This window comes from Lathamus discolor, chromosome 6 (assembly GCF_037157495.1).
Source record: "Lathamus discolor isolate bLatDis1 chromosome 6, bLatDis1.hap1, whole genome shotgun sequence".
In the NCBI taxonomy this organism is placed as follows: Eukaryota; Metazoa; Chordata; class Aves; order Psittaciformes; family Psittacidae; genus Lathamus; species Lathamus discolor.
In genome coordinates this window covers 81,637,500-81,665,226 of record NC_088889.1, presented here as the reverse complement: position 1 = coordinate 81,665,226, position 27,727 = coordinate 81,637,500, and the positions used below count along the sequence as shown (strand labels likewise).

The 27,727-nt window shown below is 39.8% G+C and overlaps 1 protein-coding gene across 1 annotated transcript in view; it reads right to left on the bottom strand.

Moving 5' to 3' along the window:
• Window positions 1–27,727, bottom strand: part of BMERB1 (bMERB domain containing 1) — a 53,783-nt gene that overhangs the window by 12,046 nt on the left and 14,010 nt on the right. Inside the window, exon 2 of the mRNA XM_065684171.1 lies at window positions 14,186–14,309. Coding sequence (XP_065540243.1) covers window positions 14,186–14,309 — 124 coding nt within the window. The remainder of the gene's footprint in view (window positions 1–14,185; window positions 14,310–27,727) is intronic.

The following is a 27,727-nucleotide window of genomic DNA, read 5'->3' as shown; positions in this document are numbered from 1 at the left end:
GTAATCTGCAGAGTAGAGAAAACAAAACTCCTTTGGGTCCCTTAACCTTCTATAGAGAAGCTGGAGAAACACGCTGAGCCTAATTCTGCAGCACTCTCTGCTCTAAGTCAAATCTACCAGAGTGCAAGACAGGCAAGAGGAGAAGTTAGACTATTGTCCAGCTTATTTAAGAGCACTATTATGCTCACTGTGCACTTGGTGTTTTCCTTGAAGGACAGCAGCATAGTCAAGTTGTTGGTCTGTGCAGAATGCAATGGCTTTTTCCCTGTAGATACAGCATGGCATAGAGTACTGAAAGCGCACTCTTCAGGCCTGTATAAGTTACCTGAAAAGCTGCTCGAGATATCTGCATAAAATCTGCAATATACAAACAACCTTTGCTGAACTCTGGAATAGACAGTACATTCCTGCCAGTCCCTGTGAAATCATTTTGATGTTGTAGAAAAAACAGCAGTAAGCCAGCAGCACTTACAATAAGTCAGTTTTACCCCTAGGGCTGAGCTTTAAATGTCTGCCCAGTAATCTTAAACACATGAGTTAGGAGTATGATAAAACATTTTTCTTATTAGGAGCCCAAATCCATTCCTACAGTAATTGCAATAGCATTGAACTAGGGATGAATTCTCAGTGTGCTTTCATATATTTCTGACACTGTCTGCAATTCTGTTTTTCCATTTCTTGATGGCTTATTACAAGAAACCCTCTGTATGCTTGGAGATAATCACATAAGCATCTATTCTTCTTTTCTCTTCTGATATCTCAAGCTGCAGCATCAAAACCTAAAAGCAGACTCTGTTTGCCCCCCAAAAAGATAAAATAGCTCATAATGAATAAACAGCAAGAGCAAAAGATCTTCTAAATATAATACAAAATGGCAGGAAAATAAGTGGGTCGGAAGAGCCTGCAGTAATCTGGCACAGTGACTCAGCCCCAGTATGTGTTTCTGTGGTCCAGTTACTAGGAGAAGAATGCTCTGAGCTCTCTCATTCCCATAAGATCTGTAAAGAGGTGACAGCATGAGTCATCTCTGCTGTGCACCATCTGGACTGAGGGGGAGCAGGGCAAGGAAACAGAGGAGACCTCCTATTCAGCTGTGGTCTGGCAGGTCTCTGAGGCCATGGAAGATAATGCCAGGCCAGATTTAAAAAAGAAACATTCTGTACTGGACACAGAAGCGTTTGTTGGAAATTCTTTTTCTGTTTTCAGCTGAGGAAGAAAACCAAATTCCCTAGTATAAGACCTAGGTACTATCTAAAGCTAGGGATGGGAAAAAAGCAAACACGATAGTAAAAAGCAGTAGAAGAATCACTAAACACACTAATAGTCAGCCAAAGAAAAAGAGATGCCCAACAAGTTTGTCAAATGCTTAACATTTGAGAGTAAGAACTATTAATAGCAGCTACATAAGCATCAAGTACCTTTTTTCATTGATTCTCAGGAGGAGCAGAGCAATTCAGTGTGTCTAGAGAGCTGCTGCCTTTGCTGAATGACTTTCAAAGCTAGAAATAGATCTGTGCTCCCTCTAGCATGTCTATAAGAGAAGGTCTGAGATTCTTTTGTTTTCTGTTATTGCATTAAAGTGCTTGAAGTTACAAAGTGAACGTAGGGTGGATTTGTTGGTTTCCCTCTCTCTCTTCCAAGAGGGTTTGCAGGCACTTAGGTTATTTTTAGTTCTCTTTTAATATACTTCTGTCCCAGAAGCAATGTGCTTGTAATTGTTAGTTTCTAAAGGCCATGTCCTAGACTGGCAACATCAAAGTTTAAGAATCAGATGTTACGTGAAGTCATGAGTTGACATAATTACACGTATCTGGAGAAGGTCTCAATGTAAGGATAAGAAGATCATCTTCTTGGTGGTGTCACAAATGAACATGCTGAACACCAGCCGAGAGCAGCCAGTAGTGATGGAGAAATCTGTGTGACTGAAGAGCTGTGTAGAAAAATAAGAGAATTGCTATAGACAGACAGTGATGTGTTGTCAAGCTGTAGATTTGTTAAAATAAGGACTGAGGTGGCGAGGAGGGACATCAGTGGAGACTACCTTTGGGGACTGTAGGTGTTTAAGGCCTTGCCAAAGCAGTGGCAAATGTGGAACAGTGAAAGTATCCTGGGAATACAAAAAAAACCAAGAAGTTTATGTATGCCCCTCTTCTACATTTGACTCCATTTTGTTCCTGTTAACTAATTTTAGTTTCTTAAAACTTCTAATTGCAACTCTGTGGCATTACAACTCATAGGCAACATAATGAGTTGTCTGAGTCATTTATGGTGTGTGTTTATCACCTTGTTATTTAGCTTAGCACCTGGTGCTGCCCAGGCTGGAAGACACAGAGCTGGCAATTAAGGTAACAGATTGCTGACCAGCTTGCTTGGCAGGTCAGGTTACAAATCAAAAGTCCTATGATTAACTTTAACCAATAAAATAAGTGTGTCTGTCTTGTTAAAAGTGCTTTCTGATGGAGGAACAGTGGGTAGAAGCACTGGACATCAACTTGCAAAGTAACTAATTCAGCTGTCGCTTCAAACAATTGAAGATGGCAGGACTTGAAAATCTCAGTCCCTGGAGGTCATATTTAAGGCATATTTCACACAAATTCAGAACAGTGTCTAAAGGAGCTGTCTGTATTTCATTCTCATTGACATTGTTAAATTCCCTTGAGCTTGGCCATCTCCTCTGTCAGTTATGAAGTTTTACTGTCAACTTCACTAGTAACAAGAGGAGCCCCACTGTGAAGGGGAATATTGCTCTACATGACAAAAACTGACCAAGTTAATTTGTCTAAAAATATACAATAGAGAAGCTAGAGTTAAATCCAGAAGCATAGCTCCACTGCCGAAGCACACATGTAAAAGCATAGGGCCAGCTTACGTGCACGGTTCATTTAAACTGATCTGATAGTTTGTTTTTTGTTATTAGGCAGCAGAAGGGGGAAGTTCTAGGTTTGGCTATGTGTTATGTGTTGTCCCTAGCAGAATCAATGGTACATTTCCTTTTAATTTGCCTCTGTATTTGACCTTTTCACATATTTGATCTTTGCTGTTAAACCAGAAGAACAACTATTTGGTATCAAAGCTGGAAAGAATATAAAGGTATCTGGTATAAAACAAAACAGCAACAGTCAGCCCATTTCGGGACTTTTCAATTCACTGTTGAATCACCACTGATCTATGGTCTCCTATTTATAGCAGGAGGCAAGTGAAAGAGGCCACTGAAATACCACAGGTCAACAGTTACACATTATCACAGAGCATCCTTGCCTTATAGGAAGATCAACTGTGCAAAAGGGTGGGCCACTGTAACTGTGAGCACTATATACATAAATGATGCATTATGAATGCATTATCTTGGATGCATGGTTTCACAGAAGACAATTGATTCCACTATCCACTCACGCAAACCAGACCACAGGTAGCTATGCACTGGGAAATCAAAACCAGTTTGGGATTAAAGGTTACATTTGGATATATAGTGCTAAATTACTGACCTAAAAATTACTAAGTCAAAAGATTAAAGATACCCAGAGCTGCTCCCTCTTCTGTTAACAGCAATTTGTGACAACCATGATATATATCAATGTAGAAAATGCTATTTCAAGAACATTTTCTATGAAATAATTATTTTCCTAGCTGTCCAACAGAGATGATAATGAAAATCTCTCCATTTAATCTTCTTCTCTTTTAAGCCACAAATAAGCCCAACTAACAAATATTAAGTTTACAATTCATTACTTTACTAATAGTATGTTCAGCATTATACACCACTAAAAATTGCTTTTCCTTTCTAAGCATGTTAAAATAGAAATTTTTGTGCCACACAGTTGAAAATGTCATGTCATATTTTCCTCTGGGGTTGACTGTTTGCTGTCAAAAAGGGCAAAGGAGATGGCTCTGCAGAGAGATCAGACTGAACAAAGGCATTTTTCTTTCTTCTTTTGGGAGCTATCTTGTTCAGTTTAAAGTGCAGTCTGGAACTTTGCAATTTGGTCCTCAGCTCATGTTCCTGCGGCTTCAGGGCTCCCATGTGAAAAAGTGGGAGACTCTCACGAGAGCTGGACCTTTCAGGAATTCCCAGTTCTAAAGATGGCATGCTGACATCCTTGAGGCTCCCAGATCCATGGCAGTCCCCTAGACATGTTGTCCCACATCTCAGAAACCTCAAGCTTTGAGTATTTGACAACTTTCACTACAGAAACCAGATTGTGCCATTTCTCATCTTCCAGTTTCCTGATTATTTCCTCAAGGCTTCTAGGTATCTGCAGGTGAGACACTATTGCAGTGTGCTTGGGATGGGAAAGGCAAATGGGGACACACAGTCACAGCCACATATTAATCCTATCTTGCAGAACAGTGTGTGATACACCAGGCTGTATCAATGGGATAGCCATGGTATCCCTCATAAAGCTGGGCTTTGTATTTTACCTAATGGTACCTTATCTTCTGAAGCTGACAACCTAACGTGTACATTTATTAAAAAATATGTATCATCACACAACTGCCTCCTTCTCTACAGCATCAAAGTCAGCCTATTATCCTACAGCAAGATACAATTGGGGTAAAAAAAAAAGGGAATTCACAGTAAGTGATATTTTGTTAAGATTATAGAATTGTGAAGGAGAAAAGATTTATTACTCCTTTTCGTTAAAAGACAGATCTTGCTAGAAAACAGTAACAACAACTACTCTATTAATAAAAAAATACCCCCAAAAACCAAACCCCCATCCAAAAAAAAACCACCAAACCAATCCAAAAAAAACCCAACAACCCAACACCAAACTGGGTTTGTTGGTGTTATTTCTTTGCTCTGTACCAACAGCTAGGTGCCAAAACTCAGAGAAAAGCACTAGATACTGCACATGTAAGTAAACAGTCCTAACAATTCCATGCTTAAGTTCAGAAGAGAGAAAAAAGATACACTACAAAGACAAAAAGTAGCAGAGGAAGCAAGAAAGCAAAAGTCAAAACATCTGCTTAGCAATATACAACCAGTAAGTTACTAGTGCTATTCACACTCTTGACAGTCTATCTTTTTATACTCTACCTCTCACACTTAGCCAGGGTGATGCTTAGTGTGTGTCACTGTTGCCACAAGTGACATTAAGCCACTGGGAAGTCACAGTTGATGCTACATTAGTGAGTCACTAAAACAGAGATGAAGTATTTGGTTGAAAAAGTAACTGAAATTTGAAATGAACCTCATTCATTCAAAGACAGAAATCCTTGCTGCCTTTTCTCACTTCAGAATGGAAACACTCCATAAAGCAGGCTTTTTTGTACACTATTACTTTTTGAGTTTAGCCAGTAATGAGACTATTTCATGTTCCTCCTTTGTGTGAGTCTACTGCATTTACTGCAGTCATTCTAAATTAAAACATAGGATTTCTAAGTTGATTTACTGAAGGTTATCATCACCAAATGATTTAACATCTCACTTCTGCAGTTACTGTGTAGCTTAACGTTATTTCACTTTGCAATGGTTGCATAAAGCCAGGCAATCGGCAGACACACCTTTTTATGCTATAAGATACCACTGTGCTATGCATACTGCAACAGACAAAGGTGAGAATCCTATCTATCTGATGTGTTACTCTTCTTATTAGGAATACGGACGATAAATTTTTCTCCATGATAGATCTGCCCTAAATCTGAGATTCTACTATTGCATCCAATGCCCTATAGAATGACCATTACTGAACATCCCACCTCTACTGCTACTAGAAATGGATACATCGATGTCACAGCAAATTGAGATTTATGGGGTTGTTTTTCAAAGTGGGAAAAGGATAATGCTTAAAAAATGTAAGGAAACAAAAAAACCCAAAAAACCGTAAGCCTAATTGGAAGCAAGAAAAAGCAAAACAGAACAGGGATTAATTATGTACTCTGGACAGCTAATTAAGATGTGGGACTGCTAGGATGAGTTTATTAGCAGGACAAAGTCAAATTGCAACAAACATATCTACATAAATGGTAAATGTTCCTGGGATTACAAGTAAACAAACATAACAGTATGAAATGGTCTAAAAACCTGAATAGACCTATGGAGAGTTTGGGTGATGTAGCTATTAGGAGCACTCTGAAGAAGAGGGAGTAATCTAAGATTGGAGATAAGGAGGAAATTCTTTTCTGTTAGGGTGGTGAGGCACTGGAATAGGTTGCCCAGGGAGGTCGTGAGTGCTCCATCCCTGGCAGTGTTCAAGGCCAGGTTGGACAGAGCCTTGGGTGGCATGGTTTAGTGTGAGGTGTCCCTGCCCATTGCAGGGGTGTTGGAACTAGATGATCTTGAAGTCCTTTCCAACCCTACCTATTCTATGATTCTAAGTGTGCAGTGAAAGTGTACAAAGACAATGACCAATTTTAATTCTGCTAAGTCAATGTGGAGGTGAATTTGGCTTTTGCACAGTATTAGTTTAGCACTGTAATAACCACACAGACATTAAGCAAATACCAAGTATTATAATATTTTTACAGATAAAACAAGCTTAATGAGGTAAAACTATTTTCAATAACTGCCTAAAGCAACCTAATAGGGATTATTTTTTAATATCTTCCCTATAAATTTAAAAATTGCCGTTCAGTATCACCTACATGGCAGAAATAACCACTCTGAAGACAGCTATCACAGGTGGAAGCAACTTTCACAGTTTTAGTTCAAGGTAATCCAATATAGCTGGCTTCAAGTTTTTACTTTCCATCTGGAAAGCCAGCAGTATCAGGCACTGACAGATTTCCTGAGGAGCATGTTTCATGATGACAGTGAATGCTATTTTATAAGAGCTCCATGCCTCTTCTATTCACAGGCATAGGCAGTAACTGTGGGTGGTAAGATCTCACCTATACTATTAATATTTATTGGGTCAGAATATGATAATACATTTTAAAATGCATGTATTTTGCACTACAAATGATTTTAAGGTTCATTTTTGATCTGTTCCTGTATCATACAGACGTCTGAGGTTTTGCTGCCTGTCTCCTCTGGCAGCTAAAGCCAGTTAACACATGCACTATCCTTTTTTTACAATTGTGTTTTCCATCACTGTAGATTTCTATGCCCCCGAGTGACACAAATCCTAAACTGCTTCTAAAGCCACACACAACTATCCACAGCAGTAACACATCATATGTGCAACGGAGAGGATGCTGCCTGAGCAGCTCCCTCAGCTTTTGGGTCTGTTATCTCACCAGAAAAACTAAAAAAGGAAGTGGGATAAGGAGAATTAGGGAGACAGCACGCGTTTTCTGCAGTGGTGTGGTTGCTTTCCTTAACAGCGAAGACAGACTGAAAATTTAGTTTGACCCAAACCTCTTTTTTATAGAGAACATTTTAAGAAATAAGCTGAGAGAAGTCTGAGGCAAATGAGGAGGAATAGTGGCTAGCTGTAAAATTACAGCTTTTCCATACATATTGTCTCCTTCACATCAATACGGGCTGAGTCCTCAGCTTTCTGAAAATAAACCCAGAAGAGCTGGCGATAGCATACAATGGCCTTAAGCTGTATTTCCATTTCCTGGTCTGGCTGAAGATGGTCACAACAGCTCCTGGTATAATTGTATGAAATTTCACAGTATCACTAGCATAGAAGGCGAGATGCTGCAAAAAACCACAATTGCTGCATAACCTTGATGTATCCTGAGGTGGTTCATCCTGGGCACTAACTGAGACAGGGCCCTGAGACAAAAATAAGGTTTGATAATGTAATTACAGAGCAAACGACAGTGCATCTACTCTGCTGTGACTATGGCTGCCTGAGCTAAAACATGATTGCACAGCGTAAATTGCGGCATTACCTAATTGAGGAAGGCTTGATTTTATAATATGAAAATCAGTTCCACCTAAACTTTAGGTAATTCTTCATAGCAAGCAGGTATTCAGCTGGAAATAGTATGGACTTCCTGCATATGAATAGTACAGCTGTCTTCAGCTGCCCTCCTTTTCTTTTTAAAGGAGGAAATAACAGCATGGAGCAAAGCAAAGGACAGGCTTACAAAGGCTAATAGCATATTTGACTTTCAATTCATACCAAGGTCTGCGAAACATAACCTGCTAATCAATTGCTTCAGCCGATTTTGCTTTATTGTTTTGTAACCGTAAACAGAAAACCAAGAATTATTTTCAGAATTATTAGAATTAGAATTATTAGAAAGCCGGCCTCTTTTAAAGTATACACAAGATGAACTGTTTCACTGTGGTATATAGCATGTAATCTGTTAAATGGATAAAACGGTTCAGCTGCTTTCCTTGGCTTTCAAATACAATAACTTCAGGGGCCAAACTAAGACCATGCCATCACACATCTCATTTTACTGCGCTTCACTCAGCAACATTAAAAAGCTGCATTCTGCAATAAAGAAGCCTCACAAAATCAGTGATGTCAGGTGGAGTTTCCTTGTACTGTGTGCTTTTGCTTCACTTCAGAGTTCCACAACGTTACATTGTTTAAATGTATTTTTGTCTTCAGGTGCTTTAGTTTTTAATTGCTGAAATGCGGTCATACATTACTTTAGTACACTAATGAGGAATTTCCAATTCTCTCTGCAAGGCAGAGACAAAAGACCATACAATGGAATACAAGGCAGTACAAAAGAGAAAAATTCACATGGATTGAAACTGTACAGTTATTTGTGGTCCTCAATTAACTTTTGGTGTTCCATTTTTAAATGGGTAAGTCCTCCTTCCATTGTTCTCACTGAATGTTCACATCTTCTGTATTTGGGGGAAGTTTTTCTTTAACACAGTGACACAGAAATACCTATATTTGTCTAAGAGCAAATCCCCAAAACAGGTATTCCCCTTCAACAGTAAATTACTGGTCACTAAAACCCAGCATATATTGCTCTGTGGGCCCAGTACAGAGATGCAGACAAAATGCAACACCTTCTTAAAGATATCTTCTGAACTTTAAAATAATTGTGATGAATATTACTACATACCTGACCTGTTCACCAGTCAGGAACGATGCAATTTCTGGAAGCTGTCAGTACATGTCTGACAGTTTAATTTTCAGAGCTATGCTCTGTAAACTCTGCTCTGAGTTTAGGTTTGAACCGGGGTATGTGGCCACCTTGGGTTCTGTACGTGGGGCCATTCATTGCCTGCTGCCAGAGCTGGAGGCGTTGGAGGTGGTCACTAAAAAAGCAGTGGGTTTTGAGGACCTTAGCTGGCAGCCCATGGCCCTCTGTGCCACACAGGCCAGCAGACAATAAGGAGAGTGCACAGAGTTTGTAAGGAAGGAAAAAAGCTCCTCGGAGCTGTTTCAAGAGCAAGGTGGGTATCAGAGGAACAGTCACTGCACAAGCCCAGCAGAAAGGGTGGCGATTTTGTACAGCATGGTTGAGCTGCCACAAAATGGCAGCCATTTTGCCTCATGCAGCCGCAGAGCTCATTTTAACTGTGATGGCAAGCAGTTAGTACTGCAGGCATGACTCTGCAGTGGAAGGGCCCCTATGAAGGCCTTTTTTTAACCAGAAGCATAAACCTGCAGGCAGGTGAGTGATTTCAGTATAATCTGGTGACTGAATTCAGTATCATGTGAGTTAGTGTTCCTGACTGACTAAGTCTCTTTCTAAAGGTGGAAAATTCCTTCCTGGGAAGATTAACCTTTCTGACGATTACACAGACTGAAGATCGTGAGTAATTTCAATATCCAGTACAGCACAGAGCAGCTTGATTATTCACACTGTGACTGCTGCAAAGAGGTGGGGGGAAAGTCATAAACTAAAAAAGCAAGCTTTGATATTTTAACTCAATACTTAATCATAGAAATGTATGTGAAATTTGTTTAAATATAATTGGAATTTTCCTCACTTAAATTCTGAAAACTGAAAATCTGGGTTTGTTGAGCTAATAGCATGATTGATAGCTACAGGCTACAACATGAGAGACTGAGCTTGCTTGAATATGCATGAAGAAAAACCCATATATAGTTTTGTATGGGTTTTGAACAGTATTCTATGCCACTTCTTAAGTCTAATACTATTAAATAATTATATTTTTTCATTTAATCCCACTGCTTGATTCTCAAATACTTTAAGACTTGCTTTGAAACAATGATGATTAAATATCTCATTTCTGTCTCTTCATCATCCCACTCATTCTTTCACCCCTACAGGGTGACTCTTCTAAAGCTTTTAGTGATGAAGAACTGTTAAGTAAAGATTTTATTTAGATACTGAAGTGTTACCAACTGTAAGTACTGTAATGTAACGTTTGAGTAAGGATGTAGGGGCAACATACTTTGTTTTATCCTATTTGTTGAATTATAGCCTTCATTAGTCATTGGTGTTACTTTGTTCAGTGGGGAGAGAAGAATACGGGCCTCATAGTATTACTATGGTAAAAATAATACCCTTGATACCTTAACTTTCAAAGCAAGGAAAGCTGTATGTTTTCCTAAAGACTTTCTCATGTAAAATTCATGTTGCTTCCAGAGACATACATGCCTTACATACAGATCACAACTGAGGAACTGCCTGAAAGACTATTACATTATCAATGATGTCACATATTAGCAGGAAAAGTTTTTACTGGTTCATGCACAGAAGTGTGAAAAATGCAAACCAACTTCAGGTCTGTTCAGCATCCATTCCTTGATAGGTTTTTGTTGGTTGTTTCGTGGGGGCAGGTGTGTTCTGGTTGGTTTTTGCAGGTTTTGTTCTGGCTAATACACTAACCTAGAGCAGTTCTCTGCCAAATGCCCTTATTTTCTGACTACTGCATTTGTTTCAGCAAAATGCTGACGTAACATATAAGACAACAGATTCTGTTACAGAGCTGTTCCAAACATCAGTAAGGGTGTCTTTTATTATTATCCCATCCCTATCTTCTTTGTGTGTCTTCTTAAAGGAAAACAGTAATTTCAAGTTGGCGGTTTTAGAGCAAGCTCCTTTCATAGATTAAACCTGCATTGCTCTGACAGGGAAAGAGTCTGCTTTGATTTCTATCAGCAACAGGTCTAGCGTACGGGTTTTTCTTATTCTTAAGTGTGAATACTGTTAAAACAGACTGTCCATGCTGTGAAGAGTTGTGGTAGTTGCTGGTTTGTGTAAGTAAAGCTGACAGACTGTATGCCTCCAACCCTGGTCACCATGAGGACTAGTGATACACTTGAGAACAAGCCCTACAGCTTATTTCCTTTATTTTTAGTTTTAGGGTTTTGTTTTTTAACGTACAATGCAGCCAGATCCTAGCTTCAGGGTCTGGCTACATGTGTATAAATAAAAAAGTCATACAGAGAGACAGTGAGAAGAATGAACCGCTACTTTTAAAAATCATAGTTAGAGATGTAAGCTGTGGCTGGATGTGTAAATGATACGGAATTACTTCATCATATTTATGCCTTTATAACAACTAAAAGAAGCCAAATTTAACTCAAGGAATTTCTACTCTGTTGCTAACAGCATGAAGGGAAAAAAGAAAAAGAGAATAGAAACATATACATTTTCTCCACTACAATATGTATGTTGTATCCTTTTGTTACAGTTAATGATAAGCTAAAGCAGGTACAAGAACTACAGAGATCTCTCATTAAAGCTGGTTTTGAACTCAGTGGTCTGAGCACATGAGTACTGCTAGTTAGCAGCTACATGTTCAAAGTTGAGTTTTCCTTAAGCCTGTCTGAGGTGGCTCATTTTCATGCTGTTGGTTGTATAGGTCATTCATAGGGGCATCTAGTTCTGTCAGAAGAAAACAATTACTAAAATTAATGACCTACATATACACTTCTGGCCTTGAGACACTGGCAATGTTCAGGAAACAACTGAAAAAAATACGGCCACATATAAAGTCTTTTACAATATGTCTATGAATTAGTTTAGGTAATTTGATTAAATGGATACAAAACTTGGACCACTGATGTAACCATGAGCTGTGCTGTTAATCTCAGCAAAAGCTCATTTAAAAACATTTGTCAATGAAGACAAATGCAATTGAGGCCTTCTGTCAGCATAACTATCCTAAGTGAAAGGCAGTAAAAAACAGGTGCTGCTCTATTACTTGGGCATCGCTAGGAACATGCTTGTCACTTGTCAGGAATAAAATGTAAAAACATTTAAAAAAATGAGATAATGTCAAAAAGATAATCTATTGGATTCCTAAAAGCTATTAATGGAAGCATGTTCTAATTCTGGAGGCCATTGTTGGGTGAGAGAGGCTGCTTTTTCTTTCACACTTGATGAGTCGGTATGAAGAACCTGCCTATTGTAAATGAGCTTAGAAAGGTGGGAAGCTTGAAAACTCATGATCAGTGCAGTCTTGGTTTGCAAGTCCCAGTGCAGAGACAGATGCCATACCACCATTTCAGTCAGTGGTGTTAACAAACTGATTTTAATTCCCTCAAGGATTAATGAGCAGTGTCAGGATATTCTGCCACAGAGAAGGGAGCAGTGAGACTAGAAATCTGTGTGAATATCCCTAGAAAAATAGTCATTTAGCCCTGCGCACTGAAGGAATGAGAGTGTCTATAGCAGTGGCACAGATCTCAGTTCCTCTTGCTGAAGACAGGGGCAGCAGCAGCAACAAGCAGCTTAGCTTTCCATGACTTAAAAAAGACAAACAAGTAGGGCCATCTCTGAGAGTTGCTGCCTGTCACTTGTCTGCTTTGCTAATAACAAGGGCCAAACCTAGTGGAGACTGTGATGCTCAGAAGAACTTTCCTCACTCAGCCAGTGAACCGCTGGGGAGTGCTCCCAGTGCTCTAGGCAGAGTGTATTTGGACATCTAATGCAGATAGAGTACTGTTGCACAGTACAAATGTCAGTTATAGTCCATTTTCAATAAGCAAGCTCCTCTGTGTTAAATTCCTCCCTCAAACACCTGCTAGGCAATGCACAGTAAAGAGTGTCATGAGTGTGAGCATGGGGAAAATGAAAAGAACAGACTGGATACAAGAACAAACAGAACAAGTGAAGAGCATGCAAAATGATGACAAGCAGATGTCCACCATGGCTCTCATTCACTGGGACAGTTTCAGTCTTTTGTTCGATACACAAAATATCAAGAAAACTGCAGGGTTCAATGATGAGGCTTCTTACAGATTAAAGCTATGTACAAGCCAACAACAAAGTAGTATTTGACTACCAGGGCAGGTGTGACAAAACCTTTCCTTTTATTTGTACCACTACAGCATTATTAAAGGTCAGCATCACTGTCACCAGTCCTTATTTCCAAAGGTATCTAAGCAGTGATTCTGGGCTAGAAGTCTTCTGGGATAATAGACAGATATCTGTGCTTGTTTGAGGGTGAGGCTTTCAACCTCTAGCAGTGCAAGTCAGGGCACTGAAATTAACCTCCAGGTGCAAAGGTTAAAGTACCAGTCCTATCTTTGTATTTTAAAGCGAGAAGAGCAAGTTTTTTTCAGACTACTTCATTAATGACAAGGGTCTGGATTCAGCAGGTTTTAGATCTGCTGAGGTTCTTAGCCTGTCAGCAAAGGTATTAGTTTCTGACCCCGGGTACTCACAGACAGATGAGGCTTCAAAACAATGTACTATTTATTAATAAGTCCTGGTCTTCTAAATTCAGTGATTTAGGAATATAAAACCTATTGACTTCATCATCAGAAATAGATTAATACTCACGAACCTTAACTGAGGCTCCTATGTCTGGCCCTTTCATCAGTTTTGAAAATGCCAAAAGTATTGCTACTTAATTTGATACACCAAAATGTGTTTTGTTTTCATAACTTAATGCCTTCCATTTAACAAATGTCAAATCATGGATGCTATTAGTCCAGAACACAGTGTGCTCTCTTGTGACATGAACTATCTATGATATCTAAGACCACCAATGAAGTGAGGAATAAAGCCTGAATTAGGTCAGACTGTGGAAGCTTCAAATCCCCTACCTGTTGATATTTTCTTCAGACAAACATCCTTCCTATAAAGATTGACGTCAGGTATAAAAATATGCTCTAGACATGTGCTTTGCTAAAGTTTCCTTTTGTAAGAAATAGATCCCTTTTATGTCATCTGCAAATCATACTGAATAAAGAAGGTGCCAAATAAGAAAGGTAATTTCCTTTACAACTACAAAAATAATTTCCAAGTGGCATTTTGCAAGCATTCACCTAACTGGAATGCTCTTTATCTTTCTTCCTTTTAAAATGTCAAGCAGATAAAAGTCTTCTAAATAGTATTCTTTCCTATTTTGATTAATTTTGCATAGTGTTTTCCCAGAAGTATTGATACTTACATAAACCTGAGTTCTGATTCTCTTCTGACCAAGACTTCCCTAAGTCTCTGGATCTTTGCCATCTCGAGCTCAATTTCCTCGGGCATCATTGTTGTTTCAGCCATTGAAATGATGTCAAGTTGACCTGTGTGTGAAAGCAGAGAAATTGGGTTAAACTAGTCAAACTACCTTAATAGGTTCTTTTAGGAGTGTAAATTTAATCAGAGAACTATCTGACTACAGGTAAGTAATGCAAGTAGTAAAGAATATTCTAGCTAAATGCTATGTTGAGTGGTTTCTCTACTGTCTTGCTTTTTACTTTCCAAATAACCATTTTGAAGTGAAAGAATCTGTAAGCCAATGACTTTCATCTTGTAAGAATCTATGTACCTCTAAGGAATCCCAACTCAATACATAATTATAGCTACAGTTCCTTAATTGGTATCACTATAAACTTTGAAAGAACAGCCATAGATGGCTACAAAACTCACTCAAAGCCATTACCTGTAACTCTTTAGAGTCCTATTTTGGTGCAAGTGCAGGCAATGTAAACTGATGAGGGTTTCCCATCTTTAATTCTTATAACTCTTCATGCCATTCCATCCTCTCAGCCTGACTCACAGCTAAACACACTGGAGAAGGGGCAAGGATGTGATGAGAAGTGACACAGGACATAACTCTTTCAGAGGCTGAATGTTTCTCACTAGTGCACTGAAATCAGTGAGAAGACAAATAGCACTTTGTAGAAATTACTGGGCAATTGGTAATGCCAGGGTCCTTCTATGATTATTTCTCTGTAATTCATGTATTATCTCTTCTAATCCAGAGAGAAACAGAGTTATAAATTGTGCTCACTGAAGGCAGAAAGAACCTATTTATAGAAGCTGGATTTGGCAAGAGGCAACTAGGCCTCCGGAAAACCTTATTCCAAGGGATCCCTATACTTGGCCTTCATTGAACAGAGTTTAGAGACAAAAAAGTAGAGTGCCCGCATGTTTTGGTACCCAAATGGCAACATATTCCTGAAAGCAGGCCTCTTTCAGCTGATTGGTTTAAAAAAGGAAAACAGAGAGGTCAAAGTATACTGATTATGCACAAAACAGGAGACAAAAAACATCAGAAAAAGGTTATTCAGTTAATTAAGAGGAGACAAATTCTGAAGTCCGTCATGACAGACTAAGCACAAGCAGCTGAGAAGAATTTCTGACAGAAACTTGGAGTAGGAATGAAACTACAAAATCTCAATAAACAGCCTCTGCATGAGCTTAGTTCACAAAGACCTGTTCTCCCAAAATGGAAGCAAAATAAAGAAATTCTATAAATATATATAAAATATATACTTTTTTTTTTTTTAAAGTTATCCTGCTCATATTGTCTGTAAGTTTTGGCTTTACTTCATAATTGGGAAAGTGAGCAAATAAATGTTAAAAATCACCTTTTTTTTTTTTTTTCAAGATAACAGTGTTTTGAGGAAAAAAGTGACACAGATTTTGAAATGTCTCTCATGACAGAGCAACCATTTCTCAGTGGCTGTTTTTAAAACTCAAATTGCAAAACTGGTTGGTAAAATAAGGCTTACCTTGTGTGTCTGAACACACAACTGCTGCCTAGAGGAGATGGATTTTCCTATTAGAAATCGTTGTGTTTGTTGGGGTATATTTAGTTGGGGTGTAGCCTGGAAGTCCTGAAAAGTGTTGTTCCAGCTGTCATCAATGGCTAACTTCACAGTGTAAAGCACATGAGTCTTTTCAAATTCTAGTCATTAACTTAAGACATTGAAATAGAACCTAAAAACCTTTGAATCCTTGATTTGTTTGAGGAAGGTTGAACACGACTGAAAATGCCTTAAGGACTGCATCCAGCCCTCACCTTTACCCTCACACCCTTATCTATGTGTGTGGGAATGAGGAACCATGGCAAAGTCTTGAACTTCATAGCAGAGTACCTAATTTGCTGTGCTACCAGTAACAGATGGCAGAATTGTAATTCAATATTCACTAGATGTTTATCAGGCATCAGTTAAAAGAAACTAGAACAAAGATTCTATAGGTATAGTTTCGCCTCTTGTTGCTTTTTGAGGTTCTGGAGTTATTTTAACTGCTTGCAGCATAACTGGCTTTGGAGCAGATTTATTTTCCAAAAATATGAAGCAGGAAGGAAGTCATTCTGATGCTACCATGAATTAAAGCCAATAATGATGGTAATAAGAAAAACAAAGCACAAATATATTACACGTACATATGTATTTTAAAATTAGTATTTGAGCTCAGAAAACGGGGCGGGGGGGAAGTAACTATCTTATTTCCAGTTTGCAATTCTAGCTGTAAATGCCCCAGTGTTACCCTCGGATAAGATCCGCCATCATACTGTGATTTCAGTAATTCAGGAGGGGAATCATGAACAAGCCTTATATCCTAAATATGTGCTTAAAGTCAACACAAGAATTTCTGTGACAAGCAATAGTCTAGTCTGACCTCTTGCAGAACAGTGACAGATTCTCCTTCACATCCCACTCAACGTGTGCTTGAACCAGAAAATATTTTTAAAAGCTATCCAAAATTATGCAATGTTTTCAAAAGAATCAAAAATATAATCAAGGCACCACAAGTCTGGAAGTGGAGGGAAATAAATATAGAAACTGTAAGAGATTAGTTCACAACTTGTCTGCAAACTTAGAGATGTTGCTAGAATAATAGAGATATAAGGAGTGGCATAGTTTATCAGTACATGTGCTGTGAACATACTACAAGGTGATTAATTCTTATGGAGATCTCAAACTGGAGGGAGGATTGGCCAAAGCTTGACTAAGGGAACTCTGAGAGGAAAAAGTGGACTAAGCAGTTAAAATGGGAAGAAATTTGAAGGCAAGGATACAGAGAACTGAGTATGGAGACACAGGAGTGCTGGAAGAGATTAAAAGCCAGTTCCAGAGGGGTAGGCATGGTCTTCCAGGAGAAAGAACTGAATTCAATCCATACTTTATACATGTTCACCTGTGCACTTTTAAGAAATGTTGTCATTTTTGCATCCCATCTCCAGCTTTTCTAAACCTCCCATCCTAAAAGCTAAAGACTAAATGAGCTCCTTTGAAAGCTGCCAATTCCCTTTATATAGGTGAGTCCACAGGTCTCATAAACCCCATACAGCTGCAGTATGCCTCCTACTTTGGCCCCTTCTGAAGCGTATGAATTTTTAAGGAAGATTTTGAGGAAAAAGGCACAACTGAAACACTCTAGTTCCCAGAAATCCTGAAACAGAGCACAGGTGTGAGAACACTCTGGAATTGCAAGCCTCTGAAGAGGCCACAGGTCAGGATTCCCACCTTACACCTTCACCATTGTGATCCCCACAAATTACCAACCTGTTTGTGTCTGAATTTCTCTTCTAATAACTGTGGATAACTGTTTGGCCTACCTGACAGAAGTTATGCTGAAGGATAATTAATTATTTTTCATAAAACAGTTTGAGCTCCTGGGATGTAAACCACTTGGAAAAGACTATATTAACATTATTAAGCCTTTGAGTAAAGCTCTAGCTCTGTCCCAGTGACGAATGACACCTTTAGTAATTTGATTCTGGACGGCTTCACACAGAAGTCTCTTACCCTTTCATGCAAGAAAGGCAAAATGTTTAATATTATTTAAAGGAGGCATGCATTAGTCAACTTTTTTTTTTTTTTTAGCATATATTGTTATTAAGCTCTGTTTCTGCTTAGGAGCTAAAATTCATAAAGTAAAAGTGGAGACAACACTGAGATAAGTCACAGCCAGTAACAGGATGGAACTATTGTGTCTGCTCTGCAATCTCCAGGATAATTTTCAACTACAAAAACATTATTACCGTATGCACAAAAAGGTACTGGCATGAAAATAGTTACTATATAGAAATAAAATTATCAAGCTATTACATATAATGAGAGGGACTGAAGAGGTAAACCTGAAGCTACTGATGAATATTTTTGCTTCAATTTAAATGCAGACTGGTGTAGTTAAACTGGGTATTAACTTAATGATCACATTTCACCCTGAGTGTACCAGCCAGAAACATCAGCCACCTGTGATGAAAAGCAACAAAAAAAAATAAAATGCCTACTAAGTCAGTAAGTGTAAAGAAAACTTTAAAAGAAGACTGAAGCAACAAAATGAGAAATGGGAGAATGTCTGAAACTATTGGCATCAGGAATAAGGCAAATTGGTGAAGAATGCTGTAAGGAAAAGGTAATTATCAGCAAAAATCCTGCTGCTGTCACTTGATGTGAGCATATTGTTCGCTAAGAAGCTCACTGTGCTCTACAGCCATTAACTGGTTTCATTCTAATTTGGAGGTTTTATTATCATCATCTTTGTGAGAGACAAAGGCATGGAGAAGGTGAGGTGTATCAATAACAAAAAGGGACCCAAACCTATGCTGTAGGAACCCAAACTATGTCATTGTTATTCTGGTGGTATCCACATGTTGAACAGCAGTCGGACCTCTAGTACACCAATACCTAAAGCAGTGTGCAGGCAATGTGCAGTCTCAAGGCAGCAAGAGCTGAGTGATGACTTGGCTTACAGAGATACAGCTAGTCTGTGGCAGAGCCAGTACAAGGTCTGCTGGATCAGTGTCTCTTCAGGACATTGTTTATCCTTTTTCTTGCATGTCAATGTGTTCCTGTTGGCAACTATCAGTCATTCGCCCTTCAAGAGTCATCTCAGTCATTTAGCAACGGAAGAGCTCCAGCACAGGTAACGGTAATGGCCCAGTTACTCTTTCTTTTTTTTTTTTTTTCGCGCTGATGAACCATCATAAATGAGACTGTGTTTGTTCAATCCATGACTGCAGAAAGCTCTTCAGACAATTGCAGTACAAATCAACTGCATGGTTTCTTTAATGTGGCCACCACTCAGCAACAAACCTGGCTACTCAGCCCCCTCAATTACAGTGCTTCCATTGAAAATTATTTTAAGTTACTGTTGTCCTGGATTGGCTTTAAACTGAGAAATCTGAGGCCTATTTCCACTCTCTTAAATTGTCCAATTACAAGATAATCCTTGTTAAAATACTCTTAATGGCTAAATTTTATTCCAAATCTGGGTCAGCACTTTTGGGGCTTTCTGAAGAATTCAGTGAAGTTCTCAATTCTTTTTTCGCTGAAATATGTTAAATGCTAATACAGCATGGTGCAGCAAGTGCATTCTTTATGCTGTTTCGTATATCAAAATCAAGACTTTCAAGACCACTATTAGTTGATGAGCCAAAGCAGAAGTAAGCAAGAGGCACAGGTTGGAGATGGATGAAGAGAGAACCAGATGGTGCAACTTAAAACCAGCATACTTGTGGAAACTGAAATAGTCGCATAATGCATAGAAATAAATTGCTATACTACAAAACATTCCAGGTAAAAATGTCCATGTGAAAAAATGAGGTGATTGCTGTAGTTTATCACTAGCTTGACACCTGGAGGCACGAATAATTAGTCTTGTAGCCAGGCTTTCTACTATACCTTTTACTGTAGCCTCAAATGTATTCAGAGGCCCAGAGTTGGGTTTGGAGGTTTTCTGTTCGGGTTTTTTCTTCTCTCTTTGATTTAACCCATCTGGAGCCGGATGCAGTGGCCAAGTGGCCAGTAACTAATCTGTGCAGAAAAAAACTGCATCTAATTGCTTATTCCTAATCTAGCCTGCTGCAGCATTCTATTACTGTGAATCCTAACAATGATTAAATCTGGCATGTGTGTAGAATGGTATTCAGTGTTTTACGCTGGAATTACCATATAAATATAGCCAATAGCTAAACACAATACAAACAGCTGCAGTGTATTTTGCTGCTGGCTTCCCTAACAGGCAGGCAATATTATGCAGTTTAAAATGTGAAGACTGGCATAAGATTGTATCAGTGTGGAGGCGACCTGACTGCCATGGTGATGACAGCCAATTTAGTCAAAGTTGGAACCATCCTGCTGGTTTTATTAGGCCTCTAACTAGGTAGTAGGTTATGCTGAGGGAACAGGAGCACACATACCTGATGAGTTTTAACATGGGGGTAAAAGTAATCTCTAAAGACAATAGCAGTATGCAGAGGCTATTACCAGAAAAAGTGGGTTTTTTATTACCAGAAAAAGAGCAGCAAAAAGCGGTGTTTCTACTATCCTTAGATGTGCTTCCACTGCCATCAATAGCACTGAATGCTGGAGAGGACACAGCTGAATTTTCCTTCTAGCAGAAAGCCGTATTTTTTACTTCTCCTACTGCGCCTGTTACAGCTTTTGTAATTTTGTAACCTATTAATACTTCCCCATGGGTTGAACAACGTATTTGTTTTGGAATTACTGGCAGGTAGTCCCATGAAATGCACTTTATGCTGACACAAACTGAGCCCGCATCTGTCACAGGTGGTTAGATGTGCTTTGTCCCTGCAAGTAATGGTGGCCAGAAACTTTCTGACAAAACTGAGTCTGCTAAAAAATGCCAGAGAAGTGGCATTCAGAGTAATTGGGGGATAACATCTTGGATTCAGTATGTTTCCTACGAAATCTAAAGGAATGCCTCTGCGCAAAGGGCCTGGTTTCCTATCAGTGCATGAAGATCCAGAGCAGCCTTGCAGTTCCGAAAATGCTAAATTCTCCATAAAGCGCTGGAAGCAGAAGTTTCAACTGTTGCGAAACTCCTAGGTTCACCAGAGATCGTTCTATTTGCCATATAATTTCCTTCCAAGGTATATTAGATCATCTGATTTAATAGACTGGAGATCTGTTCAGCCAGCCAGCTGTGGTCACAATTAAAATACTGGGATTTATTTTGTTCAGGTCATGAATACTTTTTTAAATTATCACAGATTTATACTCTAGACATATTACAAAATAAGTTTCCACTTCAAAAATGTCTAACACTCTACCATATGACTCCATTTTTAAATTAGGTAAGCACAGGATATAGAAAGCACTGTGTGTGATTGCCAGCTGCACTTCCAGAATCACTGCCCTGCCTGTTCTATATTTAAGGGCCTCTTAAAAATCTTAAAAAGATTCTTCTAGTTGCTTATCCTGTATGTTAATATCTTCAAGCTTTGACCTTCTACTGCTCATTATTTACCTCTGCAAAAAGCCTATTGGCAGCCGCATATTCTTTTCCACTTCAGACTTTTGTACTCTGAGATTTCTTTTGAAATATAAATGCCAGATTCACAGCATTGACTATTAACTCTTTCCTCTAACTTTCAAAGTACTTTTGGTTTCTATGGTATCAGACTCAAAGTATTGCACACAGAATCACAGAATCACAGAATCCCAAGGGTTGGAAGGGACCTCAAAAGATCGTCTAGTCCAACCCCCCCACAAGAGCAGGGTAACCTACAGTACATCACACAGGAACTTGTCCAGGCGGGCCTTGAATATCTCCAGTGTAGGAGACTCCACAACCCCCCTGGGCAACCTGTTCCAGTGCTCTGTCACTCTTACAGTAAAGAAGTTCTTCCTGATGTTAACGTGGAACTTCCTATGCTCCAGTTTACACCCATTGCCCCTTGTCCTATCACTGGATATCACTGAAAAAAGCCTAGCTCCATCATCCTGACACCTACCCTTCACATATTTGTAAACATTGATGAGGTCACCCCTCAGTCTCCTCTTCTCCAAGCTAAAGAGACCCAGCTCCCTCAGCCTCTCCTCATAAGGGAGATGTTCCACTCCCTTAATCATCTTTGTGGCTCTGCGCTGGACTCCTTCTAGCAATTCCCTGTCCTTCTTGAACAGAGGGGCCCAGAACTGGACGCAATATTCCAGATGCGGCCTCACCAAGGCTGAGTAGAGGGGGAGGAGAACCTCTCTTGACCTACTAACCACTCCCTTTCTAATGCACCCTAAGATGCCATTTGCCTTCTTGGCCACAAGAGCACATTGCTGGCTCATGGTCATCCTCCTATCCACCAGGACCCCCAGGTCCCTTTCCCCTTCGCTACTTTCCAGCAGGTCAACCCCCAACCTGTACTGGTACATGGGGTTGTTCTTCCCCAGATGCAAGACTCTACACTTGCCCTTGTTAAATTTCATCAAGTTTCTCCTCGCCCAACTCTCCAGCCTGTCCAGGTCTCGCTGAACGGCAGCACAGCCTTCTGGTGTGTCAGCCACTCCTCCCAGTTTTGTGTCATCAGCAAACTTGCTGATGGTGCACTCAGTTCCCTCATCCAGGTCATTGATGAAAATATTAAACAGCACCGGTCCCAGCACCGACCCCTGAGGAACTCCACTAGTCACAGACCTCCAGCTAGATTCTGCGCCATTGACCACAACTCTCTGCCTCCTTCCTTTCAACCAGTTCTCGATCCACCTCACTACTTGATCGTCAAGCCCACACTTCTTTAGCTTATCTATGAGGATGCTGTGGGAGACAGTATCAAATGCCTTACTGAAATCAAGAAAAACTACATCTACCGCTCTACCATCATCCCTCCACCTAGTCACTTCCTCATAGAAGGCTATAAGGTTGGTCATACATGACTTCCCCCTCATAAAACCATGTTGGCTGTTCTTAATGACCCCCTCGTCCTTGATATGCCTAGTGATGGAGTCAAGAATAAGTTGTTCCATCACCTTTCCAGGGATGGAGGTAAGGCTGACCGGTCTATAATTACCCGGGTCCTCCTTCTTGCCCTTCTTATAGATTGGTGTGACCTTTGCCATCCGCCAATCCTCAGGCACCTCGCCCGTTTCCCACGACTTACCAAAGATGATGGAAAGTGGCCTAGCAATGACCTCCGCCAGCTCCCTCAGCACCCGTGGGTGCATTCCATCCAGACCCATCGATTTGCAGATGTCCAGATTGCATAGCTGATCCCTAACCCAATCCTCATCTACCAAAGCAAACTCCTCCTTTGTCCTGACTCCTTCTGGGGCTATAGAAATCCGGGGCCCTCGGGGAGAGTCTGCAGGAGTAAAGACAGAGGCAAAGAAGGCATTCAGCACCTCTGCCTTCTTTATATCCTCTGTCTCCAGGGCACCCACTTCGTTCAGCAGTGGGCCTATATTGCCTCTTGTGTTAGTTTTATTTGCTATGTATTTGAAGAAGCCCTTTCTATTGTCTTTAACCCGACTAGCAAGATTGAGTTCCAAGGAAGCCTTAGCTGTCCTAATTGCCTCCCTACATCCTCTAACAACTGTCCTATATTCCTCCCAAGCGGCCAGCCCCTCCTTACATAATCCATAGATTCTCCTTTTCCACTTGAGTTTGCCCAGCAGCTCCTTGTTTAACCACGCCGGTCTCCTAGATCCCTTACTTGATTTCCTACTCATTGGGACGCTCCGATCCTGAGCTTGGAAGAAGCGGTCCTTGAATGCTAACCAACTATCTTGAGCCCCTTTACCGCCTAGTACACTTTCCCATGAGACTTCCCTTAGCAGTTGACTGAAGAGGCCAAAGTTGGCCCTTCGGAAATCCAGAACTGTGGCTTTGCTAGGTATTCTATTCCTCCCACACAGGATCCTAAACTCCACCATCTCATGGTCACTGCAGCCAAGGCTGCCATTGACCGTCACCACTTCGACCAAACCCTCCTTGTTGGCGAGTACTAAATCTAGCAGCGCTGCTCTCCTAGTTGGTACGTCCACCATTTGCATTAAGAAATTATCATCAATGCACTCGAGGAACCTCCTAGACTGTGAATGACTGGCTGTGTGAGTCTTCCAGCAAATATCGGGGTAGTTAAAGTCCCCCACGACGACTAAGGCATGTAGTCGCGAGGCTACTTCCAGTTGCCTGTAGAAAGCCTCATCAACTCCTTCGTCCTGATCAGGAGGTCTGTAATAGACCCCCACAATGACTCCTTTCATGTCTAATGTAAGAAAATGCCTGTACCTGCCCAGCGCCCAAATGAGATTGATTCTTAGTGGCTTTGCATCTTTTATGCCATACTTCTGTAGATTAAGTAGTACTGCACTGAAGAAAGGTTGGTATAAAAACTGAATCTTAAAAAGATCCTGCTTTGAGTTTTCAAATTCAACTACACATAAGCACAAATAGACATTCAGGCAGTCAAAGTGATTGCTGATTAAGGACAGTCTTCAGTATTTTGCTAACTAGAAGTTTTACATTAAATGATGGCTCCAACTTTCTAATTTAGAAACTGTTTTCTGCCCTCATTCCCTATTTAAAGATTATATACCAACACAAGTTCTTAATGGTAAGAGCTACAAAGATCTTGCTTCTCAAAAATAGCCTCAATTAAATTGTCTTGTTGTCCTGTGAAATTTATAAGCAGTAATTATTCTTGGCTTTGTCTTTTGTCAGTTTATGACAGTCGCTATTTCCAAAGTGGGTAATTATGCAACCCTTTAATCTTACACTTCTCCCAGAAAAAAGATCACTCTAGTCTTAAGAAACTGTTCAGCACATAGAAGACTTAATTTAGGTTGTAATGATATCCTGAAAAAACAGTTCATCTCTCAATAGTTGTTCATCCTTCTCTGACCAGTCTGGAGTTCTTGTAGAAATCTAGTGTGATGTATAGGACTTAATGTGATATTCAGACTTAATGTATCTTAAAATCTATACTGTCAACCTGTATTTGGATGATAAATTCCATGTGTTCTATCTTGTACCTTAAGCTTTCAGATTTCAGCATTCTCCTTACTTTTGATGCTGTTAAAACTGTGGTACTCATCTACTTGTGAAGATGGAAGTTCTGGTTAGTTAAGAGGAAAGGACTGTTTATGTTAAATGACAAATTAAGTAGATGTAAAGAATAAGCTTAGACTGGAAACTATCTAAAGCAATAACATTCTGAAGCAGTCTTTTGAATAAGATATTGGAGGAAAGGAACCAAAACTGGTTTAACCATATGATCCTTAAAGGGCCTGGCCTCATTTTGCAGAGAAAAAAACCCACACAGGTCCTGTGAATAAGCTCAGGTATTGTATGATTGTCTACAATGGCAAGAGGGTGTAATCAGGAAGTAGAAAAGATTAATTTGATCATTATCTGGGACTTTACTTTTAAAAGCAGGATTTAGGGGTTTTGAGGTGCAGCGTCCTTTGCAGTCAGACACTGCTCACACAAACATTCCAGACTCCTTCTCCGTGTATGAAGGATCCATCCCATCAAATTAAACTATCACTTCAAGATAGTGCACCATATCTGCTATCATACTCTTCCATCTGCAACTATGGGTGTTTGCTTATGCGAGAAACTGACTCAGTACAACAGGACAACTTGCTACCCACTTATCTGTAACTATAATAATTTCTTTCCAGCTGTAAATCCATATATGATTTGGTGTTGGTTTATAGCACTATCATTATGATTTACATGTAGCTTTTTTCCACCAGTGGGAGTTCTACTAGCTTTCTCTATTTTCATATCATGTCTTTGATCTGTGATTCACAATACCCTGGGTAGTCCCCTAATAGTCAATTTTAGGGGAAGAGGGAAGATTCTTCCTAGGTGTAACACCTCTGGCAGGAGTTTAAAAACCAATACAAAACATATTTACAGATCAGGAAACAGAATTCTAGCTTTCCCAGCAATAAATGCCTAAGGAGCCAGAACTTAATACTGGACTAAATGTTTCTTTGGAAATATGAGATAAATACAACTTCCTGTGAAAGTCTTCCCATAAACAATGAAATAAAAGCCCCAGGCCTGATTTGATTGTGCTGTAATATTCAGTCAAAAATACAGATTTTTTTTTTTTAGGTGACTGAAGTTTGCAGGAAGTGCTTCTTATGTAAATAAATTCAGGGTAAGCAGAAGTATGACCACTATCATAAATGACTCTAATGACACTCACAGATTGAGTCTTGAAAACCCTTAGGGGCTTTGACACTTCAATCATAAGGCTTAACCTCGCTACTTTGAAGTTGATTCCAAGGCTCCCTCTAGCCAATTTGCATGCCCCAGCCAATTTCCATTACAGTTGATGATAACAAAGTTGCACAGATCTCTTCAACCTATTAGAGGGCAAATGCATAAAAATGAGGGAAAACTGAATCATGAAAACAGAAAAAGGAGTTTGGAATTAATGTCTTTTTATAAAATCACTTTTAAACTCAAGTGCCATTGAATTAAGAAACCCCAGAGACAGAATTTGTGGATTCACATGTGATTCTGCACGAAGCTGAAACTGAATCCTTTTCTATTTTATTTTTATTTTCTCTTTATGGTGGCTGTAATAAGGTCACTCCAGCTCATGCCTTCAGATGGAAGCTGGTCTGCAAGAGACTGCTCACTAGCCGGCTTACGATCATCTCAGTTCCTACCACACATCAGACATAAAAGCCTAGGAGCACAGAGTGGCTTTACTGGTGTCTCAGATACACTGAGTAGGAAAAGGACCTGCTCACAGACAGAAATTTTTCAGAGCAATTACGGCACACTGGAAGGGCAAGATCGTGATTGGTGTGACCATTTCACACATCAGTTTCCATCATCCCCAGTGCCTGAACTGAGCCACAAACACTCTTCAGGACTAATACAGGCCATCTGCAAAATAGCCTCTGGTATCTCATCCAGCCATTTCTGTTGTGTATAAAGAAGGATTTAAATAAGAGCTGTCCATATAATTAGGTCTGCAGAGAATTATGATAGACTTAACAAAGTACCGTAATTGAATTGTGCAAGAATGTTTTCCAGGCTTCCTACTGTTATTTCTAATTTTAAATAAACTGTAGTTTGGGTATCAGTACCACATTCCTTGTTGCCAGGTGCTCTGGCAACAGGATTTTTCACACATTCAGCTGGTGTCTTTAGGTGAGGTGTGAAAGCAATTTCCCCTAGACTGCATTACATGTCAGTCTGAAACTAAGCAGCATAATTTGTCTTGCTGCAACTGAAATAATATAGTGGCAGTTTTCCACCTCTTTCTAGGAGATGTACCACCATGGATTTCATATCAGTGATTCTCCTACTAACCTAACCTGATGGAGGGGTGCCCTCAATATCCCAGTATGTCTAAAACCGAAACCTTCTAATACTCTGTTCTTCTGGTGTCTCTCTCTTCTCTCTCTCCCTACACACACATATAAAAACAAATAAATCCCTGCAGATGAGACAAGTTAGTCGATCTTGCATGATATTGTTTTAGTCCTCAAGTATGTTGGTGCCTGCAGAACACCCAGTGATTTAGCTCATTTGTTCGTGAATAACAAGTGATTACTGCTGTCCAGTCTGCCTCAGCCTGACCTGGATTTTGTGAAGAATGGCAAGCAGCTTTGGTGCAGAAGTTTTCTCTGAGCTTGAGAACAGGGGCACCAGCCAAGGGGCTCTGCATCCAGCTGTGCTCTCTGCTTCCTCCTGGCTCAGGAGAAGGTGTGTAGTAAATTGCTGTACATATTATATGTATGTACATATGTACATACATATAATGCTTCATCGCTGGTGGTGTTCAAGGCCAGGTTGGACAAAGCCTTGGGTGACATGGTTTAGTGTGAGGTGTCCCTGCCCATGGCAGGGGAGGTGGAACTAGATGATTTTAAGGTCCTTTCCAACCCTAACTATTCTATGATTCTGTGATTCTATATTTCCATTTCTACTTACACCTGCCAAGAGGGACAAAGTAATGGCTGTGCCAGTTCCTCACCCCTCCCCACCTGCC